Source organism: Microtus oregoni, unplaced genomic scaffold, assembly GCF_018167655.1.
Source record: "Microtus oregoni isolate MIOR12 unplaced genomic scaffold, Mior012 000096F_ref0000112, whole genome shotgun sequence".
NCBI lineage: Eukaryota > Metazoa > Chordata > Mammalia > Rodentia > Cricetidae > Microtus > Microtus oregoni.
In genome coordinates, this window is record NW_024544709.1 from 787,275 (window position 1) to 799,511 (window position 12,237).

At 42.5% G+C, this 12,237-nt stretch overlaps 1 protein-coding gene across 6 annotated transcripts in view; it reads left to right on the top strand.

The window, feature by feature from the left end:
- Positions 1–12,237, top strand: part of Mtus1 (microtubule associated scaffold protein 1) — a 139,914-nt gene that overhangs the window by 91,078 nt on the left and 36,599 nt on the right. For all 6 annotated transcript variants that reach the window (XM_041644445.1, XM_041644443.1, XM_041644446.1 and 3 more), the window contains one exon: positions 5,906–6,120. In XM_041644445.1, the coding sequence (XP_041500379.1) occupies positions 5,906–6,120 (215 nt within the window). The remainder of the gene's footprint in view (positions 1–5,905; positions 6,121–12,237) is intronic.

The window sequence follows — 12,237 nt, forward strand, 5'->3', positions numbered from 1 at the left end:
GTTCGATGCCCTGGAAATAGATGGTTGTGAGTCACCATATGTAGCCTGCAAATTTTATGTTATTTTTTTTTTTAGTAGCTGAGTAATGTACCACATTTTGTTTATACATTCTTCTGCTGAGGGGCATCTAGGTTATGTCCAGTTTCTGGCTATTATGAATAAAGGCACAATGAACATGGATGAGCAAGTGTCCTTGTGGTAGGATGAGAGTCCTTTGAGTATATGCCCAAGAGTGGTCTAGTTGGATCTTGAGGTAGATCAAGTTCCAACTTTCTGTAAACAGCCATATTGATTTCCGCTGTGACTGTACAAGTGTGCAGTCCCACCAGCAATGAAGGGGGGAGTGTTCTCCTTGCTCCACGTCATCACCATATGAGCACCTCCTTATGTTTTTGATGTTAGTTATTCTGGCAGGTCTAAGATGGAATCTCAAAGTACAGTTGATTTGCATTTCCCTGATGGCTAAGGATATTGAACATTTCTTGAAGTGTTTCTCAGCTGTTTTGAGTTTCCTCTATTGAGAATTCTGTTTCGATTGATGCCCCATTTTCAAATTGGATTATTTGTTTTTTTTGATATCTAGTGTCTTGAGCTCTTATATATTTTTATATTAGCCCTCTATTGCATGCTGAGTTGCTAAAAAAAAAAAAAAAATTGTCCCGTTTTGTAGGCTTGTGCCTTGAATGATGGTGTCCTTGCCTTACAGAAACTTTTCAGTTTCATGAGGCCCCATCCATTAATTATTGATGTTAGTGCCTACATTATTAGTGTTCTGTTGAGGAAGTTGTCCCCTGTGCCAATGCTATTCCCCACTTTCTCTTCTATGTGTATGTGTATATGTACACACACACACACACACACACACACACACACATACATATAATATCAGGTTTATGTTGAAGTCTTTGGTCCACTTGGACTTGAATTTTGTGCGTGGGGATAGATATGAATCTATTTTCATTCTTCTACATGCACACAGTCCCCTTGACCAGCACCATTTGTTGACGTTGCTGTCTCTCTTTCAGTGTGTATTGCTGGCTTCCTTACCAAAAATCAGGTGCGCGCGGACTAATGTCTGATTCTTCAATTCGACTCCATTGATCAATGTGTTCTTTTTTCATGCCAATACCATGAGTGTTTTTCTTTTAAACTATAATGCTGTGATACAATTTGAAATTAGGAATGGTGAAAAATGGTGAAACCTTCAGCGGTTCTTTAATAGTGCGGGATTGTTTTGACTATCCCGTGTTTTTTTGCTTTTCCACCTGAAGTTGAGAATTGTCCTTTCAAGAGCTGTAAAGAATTGTGCTGGACTTTTGATCGGGATTGTGTTGAATATGTAGATTGCTTCTGGTAAGATGGCCATGTTCACAATGCTAATTCTGTTAATCCATGAGCACGAGATATCTTTTCATCTTCTGATATCTTCAGTTTCTTTCTTCAAAGACTTGAAGTTTTTATCATGCAAGTTTCTTGACTTGAGTTGGTTAGAGTTACCCCCAAGATATTTTATATTATTTGAGGCTATTGTGAAGGGTGTTGGTACAAGTGTGTGCACAAACAGTTTTGTTTTGTAGTTCGTGTTTTCCCATACTGAATCCATTGTAATATGAGTGAGAAGTGGCAGTAATATTGTTTGTTGATAATATTAAGGTTTCAGATTAAAATAATTCATTGAACTCAGATCATGTTCTTTTAATAGATTCATAGATATAATAAGCAAAATAGTTTATCTTTTTAAATGCAGCCTTATTATCAAAACAGTAACATCCTCGTCCTGATAAAACATGTAAAGGCATTTAAGGATAGGTGGTCACAGTATGCTTCATAGTATGCTAAATTTATCATATTACAATAAGTTCATGTAAATAATAAATCCCACAAGACTCAAGGGAAACCCTTGGCTTTCCGTGTTTTGAAATAACCCATTTATATGAGCTTCGGGGCTTTGAGCATCACTGGAGAATTTTTTCTTCCTCTCTAATCCTTAATTGAACCAGGAATGGGGACAGGGAGAGATATGTGAACTGGGTCATTGACTGTCATGTAGGATTATTGTCCTAAGGGAGCATAGTATGTGGAGCAAAGATTGAGGTCACAGTGTGCTTGTCCAGCCCCAGGTATAGGGTACCCTGCCCAATGGAAGGTGTGTACCCTAGAAAAACAATGTCGATGTGTCATTTCCTCCTTGACTGTCAATTTGTTCCAGTCCTTAACAAACCCTATGTTTAAATTCTTGCCTAGATTGCTCCAGGAAAGATTCTGAGTAGATTGTATTTTCTTGCATGCTAAGCATTGAGTAAAGACTTAAGTGCTCAGAATTTCCTTTAACCATTTTTTGAACATCATTTTCTTTATTTCTCAATTTATTTAATATATTCAGATTTCTGTAGATAACAGTTACCCTGTCGCTTCTGGCACTAGAGGTAGGAGTGTTCCCATTAAGTATAAGAACTGTTTTTTGAGCCCCCAGCACTCAGATGAGAATCTGGCGCAGCTGTGCCTGCCTGTAACCCCAACATGGGTAGGGCAGTGGGGAAAGGGAAATCCTAAGAGCTCAATGGCCATCCAGCCTAGCTGAGCCCTCAAGCATCAGGTTGAGTGAGAAGATCCAGTCTCAAGGAGATAAAGTTGATGTCCTGCTCTGGCCCCCATAAGCCTGTGCATGGCTACACAAACCAGCAAACACAGGTATACACGTATATGTCCACACAGTACAGGAGTGAAGTACATCTTTTTTAAAAAGGCAGAAAGTATGAAAATGCTTTAAAACTTCTTATTGTCTGGCTTCTAATCCCTAGCCGAAGAAGGTAAACATTGTTAGTTTTACATGTACTCTGCTGTATTTTCACCATGCAGTTTATACGTCTCCAAGAATCCTACAGAATATTTTGTCTAAAATGTTAAGTAGAAGGTTAGCCTCAGGCTGGGGTTGTAGCTTGTGGTAGGGTCCTGGGTGTGCCTAAAGCCCCAGTCTGATCCCTGACATTGTGGAAAAAACTGGGGAGCAGGTGAGAGCCGCCCCTCAAACTCTGTAATTATGATCTGATAGGTTCAGTAGTCTGGTAAGGTTATTGCATGTATTTTGTTCCTGTATTTTAATAAGTTACATTGATATCCAGTCTAATTTCTAGAGTGTGAGGAGTCACAGAGCCTGTGTTGTTTGGCCTAGATTCTGAAGGGATCTATCTCAGAGAGTCTGTTTACAGTCGAGACGCCCTTTCATCTGCTCTGGCCTTTCCTATGTAGGTACCAGAAAGATCAAAGAAAAAATAAGAGAGGGGGGTATCCTTGGGTAGCACCTGCCCATAGCTCGGGAGGTAATGCAGAGGACCACTTGAGCCCAGGAATTTGAAGCTAGCCTGGGCTACAGAGAGATTGAGGTTTGAAGAGGAGAACAGAGAACTCTCTTTAACAGTAAAACCCTGCCATTGTTCTTAGCTAGTGGGCTCCAGGTTCCTGGAAGGGAGAGTGTAAGCTGAAATAAACCCTTTCCTCCCCAAGTTGCTTTGGTCATGATATTTCATCACAGTAATAGTAGCTCTCAAAGGCAAACATTGAGGAATTGATATACAGAATATGTTGATACGCCATTTTAGATTTTTGTCATTAATATAGTAAGGGATTAATTATTTTTCTGTACTATTTGATTACGGCAATATCAAACTGGCTGTTTCCTCAGCTAGGGAAGTGGCAATTAGTGATAAGCAATTTAAAAACTAAATTCACTAAAGTATGCTGGATCTTTCCCCATCTCCAGGCATTGTAAGACGCAGTGGGGATTTGTTTTACCATGTAAAGCAGCCACAGGAAGTGAGGACCCCTTTATCTGATTGATACTAAAATATTATTTAGAATGTAACTTGATATTTAAATATTATTCTGAGTGTAACCAAGAATCACTGACTCTTGGAACACAATCCATATGTGTCTTTACTTTCCTTCCAGCTCTCCTGGGTGGTAGTTTGTGACTCCCTAAAAAATGAGAGGAAAGAGTTGCAGCTTCAAAAGTCCCGTCAAATTCGTCACACCAGAAGGGGGACGGCGCCACAGGGACTGCACGTCATAATAAGGAAAATTGATTTTACTCTTTCTGATTTCATGTGCCTTCCTTTTATATTTAGATTTGTTTTGATTGTCGAGACTGTTTATTTCCAGACACCAAGCAATATTGTTTCCTGTTTTATCCAGAGCAACTTAAAGTCTGGAATGCTTCCAAAACTGAGCAAGATTTTCATTTAGAAAAGTATTTCCCAGAGCTCAGCATGGGAAGTGAGCAGGGCCTCCAAATGGTATCGTAGATGGAGGTGCTCGGGATAAAGTTCTCATTCACCCACTATTACAACTTGGGGAACATTAAGTCTGCACTTACTGTAAAATGAAGCAATGTATCCAGGCATAGAGTGCTCTTCAACAGTGACCTCAGTGGGGCGAAGCGAGATCTTCAGTGTATGTGCCGCTTTATTAATTAGCTCAACGTCTGCAACGAAGACCATGGCAGTGACAGGACAGACAGCAAGGAAGCAGCATCTGAGACCTGTGATGGGAAGCGGGAGGGGACTGCTGGGAGAGTGGGAGGGGTTTTGGGGCTGGGAGGAGGACCAACAGGAAACAAACTGTGAAGAAGTTTTTACAAATGAAAAGGAATTATCTGTGAAAATACTATAATGAAACCTATTACTTTGCATACCAATTAAAACGAAACAAATTTACTCATTTATTTGGAGACAATGTCTCGCTGTGTATCCCCAGTTGGCTAGAACCCTAGACCAGGTTGTCCTGGAACTCCGAGATCCCACTGCCTCTGCATCCCAACTGCTGGGATTAAAGGAGTATGCCATCACATCAGTATAACAAGTCTTTAAAAAGGAAACTGTAAGAGCAAAGAAGAGCTTCTCAAGTTTAATAATTTGAATTTTCGTTTGTGCTTATGTCAGAAGTAGTTGTTGTTATTGGGTTTCTTTTTTAAAAATCTCTCCTTTTTGATTATACCTTTTCACCTTTTGTTTATAAGCAAAAGGGGTTTAAAACTACATCTTTAATTTGTAGCATACTAATGTCTAGTTCATCCTCTCTCTCTCTCTCTCTCTCTCTCTCTCTCTCTCTCTCTCTCACACACACACACACACACACACACACACACACACTAAATCAACCTCTCTGATAGACATAGGTGCGCAGATATTCCCAATAAAATACTGGCAAACTGAATTTAAGATTGTATCAAAAAGACCATTCAACCTGAACAAGCTGACTTCACTCCAGAGCTTTAGGGATGGCTCAACCTACAAGAATCAATAAATATAATTCATCACATAAATAAATTCAAAAGACAGAAATCACAAGACCACCCCCAATCGACACAGAAAAGGCCAGCATAGAAAAGGCCTTTGGCTGTCAGATTTCTTTGTCAATTTTACTGGAAAATTTAAAGCCATGCCGTTGAGTTGGAAAGACGGCTCAGCAGATATATGTGCTTGCTGTGCTAGCCTGGGAACCTGAGTTTGATCTGGGGACCCAGAGTCAAAGAGAAGCAGCTCTGGGAAGTTGTCCTCTGATTGCCTCTGGAATTCACTGGTGTTCAGATATCCACGCTTACACGCCCGTACCTCACAAACACACAATTGTAAAAAGCCATGCCCCCCAATTTTTTATGTTTCTGAGTTGCTTGCTACATGTGTTTGATTCATATGCGTAATTCTCGGCTCCACATGAATCTTCACAGTCATGAATTCCAGCCACCCTGATCCCAATCAATTGCAATCTGCTTCCATGTGTATTTCCCAAAGTAAACATGATTCAAAAGCTTTCATGTCGGCGCAGTTAGCTGCCTGTGAACCCGTGTGGCCGTGATTATAAAATTTACCCTCGCACATCTTTGTGCTTTCATTTCTTCCTCTTGCAGTTGAGAAAGGCCGGCAGAAGAATCCCAGAAGCCTGTGCATCCAGACCCAGACGGCCCCGGATGTGCTATCCTCCGAAAGAGCACTTGAGTTGGCGCAATACAAAACAAAATGTGAAAACCAAAGTGGATTCATCTTACACCTCAAGCAGCTTCTTTCCTGCGGCAATACCAAGTTTGAAGCATTAACGGTTGTGATCCAGCACCTCCTGTCCGAGGTAAGGATGTAAAACCCGCGGGCGTGGGGAAAGGTTGCCCAACTCGTGCATGTCTGAGTTAATGATTGGAGGACCAGGGCACCATCTCTCTAGCACCGTCTGTCTCTCTGTCTCCGTGTGCGTGCCTGTGCGCCTTACTTGTGCACGCTCATGTTTATGGTATGTACATAGAAATAGAGACTAGAGAATGACCTCATTTATTCCGTGGGAGTCATCTTCTTCTTTTTTTTTTAAACTGTTGTGAAGTGTTTAAACTTTCCCACTTTTAATATTTATTTATTTATTTATTTGTTTGTTTATTTATCATGTGTACAATATTCTGTCTGTATGCCTGAAGGCCAGAAGAGGGCGCCAGACCTCTTTACAGATGGTTGTGAGCCACCATGTGGTTGCTGGGAATTGAACTCAGGACCTTTGGAAGAGCAGGCAATGCTCTTAACCCCTGAGCCATCCTCTTTGAGGCAGGGTTTTTCACTGGCACGAAACTCACCAAGTTGGGCAGTTGGCTCACAAGCAAGGCCCGGGGATTGGTCTGTCTCCACTTCCCTACCAATCCAGTACTGGAAACTAAGCCTGGCTTTTTGTTTTGTTTTCAAGACGGGTTCTCTTTGTAGCCCTGGCTTTCCTGGAATTTGCTCTGCAGATTGGGTTGGCCTTGAACTCTCAGAGGTTCTCCTGAATGCTGGGATTAAAGGATTGTGCCACTACCACCTACCATGCCCTTTTAAAACAGAGGGCCCTAGAGATTAAACTCAGAACTTTGTTCTTATAAAGCTAAGGTTTTACTGACTGAGCTATCTCCAGAACTGAAACTACACATTCATCACTTAATATTTGTATCAGTCTTTAGAACTTGGGATTACAACAATGTTGTGTTATCACCCCTCCTTCCTTCTGCCTTCACATGTGGTGTGTAAGCAGTATAAGCATGTGGACATACGGGTGCAGGCACCCATGTGTGCAAAAGCAAGAGTGGTCCTCTGTTGCTCTCCTTACTTTTTGAGATAGAGTTTCCCACTGAATCTGAAGCTGGAAGTTTCGGCCAGGCTGGTTTGCTGGTGGATCCACCTGTCTCCATCTCCCCAGGCTGAAGTTATAGGCATGGACTACCATACCTGGCTTTTTAAATGCGTATTGAGGATTTGAACTCAGGTCCTCTTGCTTTCACAGCAAGCCCTCCTAACCACTGAGCCATCTCCTGAGCCTGCTAATATTTCCCTTCCAGAGTCTCTTAATTGGAAAGACAGTAGAGAAAAGATAATTGCCTGTAATATATATATATATATATATATATATATATATATATATATATATATATATACACACACATACATACACACACATATGTCTCACTAGATTCTAATAGCATTAAAGTTTCATTCCACTTACTTTTTTGGGTCTAATTATATACAGCTTTCCCATTTAGTTAATACTTTGGAAAATGAGATTTCTCTTCTTCCCAAGGTCATCTGTTTAGACCCGACTGATCACTGGGTTCCAATAGCCCCTCTCTGTTTCCACCCTTCTCTCCGCAGTCCATCCCACACACTGCTAACGCTGCAGAGCACTCAGTGCTGCTGAGGTTACCCTAGTGGTTCTCCACTGCCCACAGAGGGTCTGATGTGGGCACCTCTGTTTTCACCCTTCTCTCTGCAGTCCATTCCATGCACTGCTAACTGGGCAGAGCACTCCACCCTGCTGACGGCCCTCTAGTGGCTCTCCAGGACTCTCGGGAAGGTAGTGTGTGTCTGTGAAATGATCATTATGAGTTAGTCATGAGTTAAGAATTGGTGGGAACTACACATGGTACTTAAAGACTTAGAAAGAAAAAGAGCATATGGATATATTATTGGTATTTTTTATTGATTAGATTGAAATGGGATGGTATATGTTTGAGCTGAGTAAAAAAACTACTAAAATTAACTTTTTAAAAAAATGCACCTACTAGGAAATTATTAAATTATGTATGCTTGTCAGGAATGGTTCTGATTTATTAGCTTTGACTATACAATTCTATAATTTGACACTGGTGCCCTTTTGCATGGAACTCTCACCACCCAACTGCTTGGTTGTGTATTAGGGAGATGAAGGAAAACAAGATAGAGTTAATATTTTTGAATAATACCTAGCACTTATCTTCTTAAATGCTCACCCAGTAAAAGGGAATTGTAGAAATAAGAAAATCAAGGCACAGAGCTCAGAACCTCCAGACAGCTAGCAGGGTCGATTCCAGCTGCTGCTCTCCTAGGATCCCTGCACAATCAGATCTTTGTACGTGAGCATCGTTGCTTCACGACCTGCACGCAGTATATACATACTGATTCTACAGACAAAGTCAAATACTAGTTAAGAAGACAACCCTGTTTTCATTGCTCCTCCATGGGCAAAGGTCCAGGAATGTACTTGAAGGAAGCAGGAATCTGCCATCTCTCTGTCTTCATCTCTAAGGGCCCCTTCTGGCAGGAGCATCCTAAGGAATACACAAATATGCTGTTAAGAAGAGTCTTTTTGGCCCAGATGAAGTTGGCCCCTAAACAGAAGTCATGTAGTTCATCAGGTGCTCATTGAGGAAAGAATAGAGCCCTGAATTTAAATGGCTGTGGATTTAGTCCGTTGAGCGATGCTTTCTTCGTCCACAGCATGTCATACTCTTAATGAGTTTCAAGAACCTTTTTTTTAGAGTTCTCATACATGACCATGGTGACTTGACCCCACCATTACTGTATGAGCCAGAACGTCGTGGCAGGAAGCAAAAGATGTAGCACATGACTCATGCCGTGGGAGACAAGAGGAGAGAAAGATCATCATGGTAGGGAGTGATGGAGCACGTGACTCATGCCATGGGAGACAAGAGGAGAGAAAGATCATCACGGTAGGGAGTGATGGAGCACATAGCTCACGCCATGGGAGACAAGAGTACAGAAGGAACAGCATGGTAGGAAGTGATGGAGCATGTGACTCATGCCGTGGGAGACAAGAGGAGAGAAAGATCATCATGGTAGGGAGTGATGGAGCACGTGACTCATGCCATGGGAGACAAGAGGAGAGAAAGATCATCATGGTAGGGAGTGATGGAGCACATAGCTCACGCCATGGGAGACAAGAGTACAGAAGGAACAGCATGGTAGGAAGTGATGGAGCATGTGACTCATGCCTTGGGAGACAAGAGGAGGGAAAGATACAGGAAGAGACCAGGCACAACGTAACATCCTTTAACACCCTGCTTTAAGTAGCTTACTTCCTCCAACCAGCAGGTGCCACCCCCTCATAGCCCACTCAACTCTGCATTCATCTGTGGAATAGAAATAGCCCGCTGATGAAGTTCGCATCCTCACGATCCAGTCATCTCTCAACAGCACCAGCTTGATGCGGTGGTCAAACCTTTAGAGCTTGAGTGTGTAGTGGGATGCTTCTGTCCAAACCACCGAAAGCGGCTCTATCAGTGACTCTGCTGAATCAAACCCAGGGACCCTTCCCGGGTCTTCTACCTCTACCTCTGCCCTCCCTCTGTACTCCAGGAACTTACACCTCTTTCCTATACGATGGCTCCTCACTCTGTGCTTGTTTCTGCTTTTTATGCATATTTTATTTTATGTGTTTGTTACATGTACATCTGTTACTTAGTTGCAGTTTCCATGGAAGCCAGAAGAGGGCGTCAGATCCCTGGGAACTGGAATTGCAGACAGTTGAAAGCTGCTGTATGGCTGCTAGAAATTGAACCTGGGTCCTCTGGAGGAGCAGCCAGTGCTCTTAGCCACTGAGTTATTTCTCCAGTCCCTGTTTTTGGTTTTATAAGATAGAGGTTCCTAGAGCAGGGTCTGCCTCCAGTTCTTTCTTTGTAAAACCACCCCGAGAATTGCAATAGACAGAACATACCTGAGTGGACAAAGTGGAGGGAGAAGATGGGACCCCAGGTATATCGTACAAGATGCACGTGTGAGCCCTATGCAAATGTTCTTCACTCCTTTGTTGGACAATCAGTGATCCTCACTGGTTGCCTAATGTGTATAAGGCACTGTTACGAAACAGTTGAAAGGGAAAGACGGGAAAAGTTAAGCAACTGAAATTCTCTTAACCCTTTCCTTTCGTACCCATTATTGAAACATTTGGACACTGACAGCCAGCATTGGTGATAGTAACCTCAGAGTCTTCATTAAAGGGTTGCTAGGCAGACTTCTCGGTAAGGTAAAGCAAGACCCAAATAGTTTGTTTGCAAATAGAATCTAATTTAGGCTAGCACCTTTAAAAAAGAAAAGAAAAATGGGAAAAGAGGAGGGGTTAAGGGTTGCTAACTATCTGATTCGTCTCAGATTTAAAGGATAAAGAAAGGTGTCCACAGTGATAAAAGCACTGGAGGAAATCAGACGTAGCCATGTCCGAACTGTCTGAGGCAGCTCTTTCCTGTAAAATTCCCTGTGCTCTTGAGGTTAGTTGGTAGCTAGCAGAGTTCAGGCACACCAGTGGACGCCAGCCAGCTACTAAGTGCTTGCGTCCCAGTGACCGTAATTAAATTATGCAGAATCCCATTTTTCCCCCTTAGAGCGTTTCATATATTTAATGCATGAGTACGAAAGCATCTTCATGTGGAGTCCCCACCTTGCTCCCCAGTCTCACTGTGTGTTGGAGGAGGGGCCTGCATGGTATATAGTACAGAGATAATCAAATGAACCTCTTGTCTGGACTATGAGTGGTTTATCATCTATGACAGAGACACTAACCTAAGCCACTGAAGAAATCAGTCTGTCTCTAACGGGCAGAATGTATTTTATCATCTGCGAGTAACAAGTACATTTAAAGGGCAAGCAACCCAGACGGTCATGCAGACTCTAACAGTACATCGGTTACGGTATGAGCTCGATGGTATGCATTTTGAGTAGATCCTATTTAACATCCCCAGTTTCCCATGGTCCTGTGCTGTTTCCCCTCGGATGATGTCATTTGGTTAATGACCAAAGAATTGGTCTTGGACGTTTCCCCGCTAAGTTCCAAGCTCCTGGAAGGCAGTAGCTATCTATGTCTCAATTTTCTTACATATTATGTGGTGTATGATATGAAATGTTCTTAGTTGATAGCTGAATAATAGCTTAGAATTCACAAAGACAAACATCCCTTTGGGACATTTGGGGGAGGAGATGGTGCATCTGACATTTAACTTTCCAGAAAGTGTATAAGATGTATCAGGTTAAGAAAGCCAGACATCCAAAGAGGGGTAGCATCGACAGGATCTTGGAGGACGGCTAGTTTTTCACTTACATAGATGAGCTTGGGACGGTGAGCAGGAGCTGGACAATTCCAGTCCAGGTGTTGTGTTTGTAATACACAAGGCTTCTGTGAGCTCTAGGGAGTTTATACACGTGGGAAATAATAGCCCTCTAGGGGTAAAGAAACTCATCCCTTCCATGGTTCAGTACCGGGCTCTCATGAACCAGGGCTAGAGCAGAGATGACAGAGCAAAATTCAGAGGGTTAGAAACCTGTTGTGTAGGAAGAGTAGTTTGACTGCCTCCCTCCACCCACCCCCCATCTCTGGTCAATGTGGCAGGGTGACAAATGACCTTGATATCCTCTTGCTGTTTAGATCTGGCAGAGGTCTGAGCACAGTTAAAGGCAGTGGATAGGAGAGATGTGTAATGACCCCGAAACTCCACTAATAAGGTGTAACGGCCCTTGTGTGTGTGTGTGGAAGTGCTTGTGGCATTTCCACAGTTCTCCAAAGAGAAGCATCTCTAGCGTTAGCCTTTGCCATCTCCCTCTCAGTTCTTGCCTTTCGCGCCCTTCTGTTTGCGACTTGACTGCTGTGGGAAAGGGGACCCTGAAGCAAGTTCCCAGGTTCAGATCTGCTTGTCTAATAAAGCTGTCCTCTGCTTTTCCTCGACTCCAGTGACAAACCTACCATTTACCTGGTGTGTGAATAAAATTAAGGCTTGACTCAAAAGTGCTAGAAAAGTCCAGGTGTGGTGGCACATTCCTACAATCCCAGAACTCGGGAGGTGGGGGCAGAGGGAAGCAAGCATAGGGTCAGTAGTGAGGGAAGAAAAGAGAAGAGCAATGTATCTGTGGGCTAATCTATTGTCCTCAAACTTTCACTTTTGCATTAGAAAAGCAATCGTTTATTATT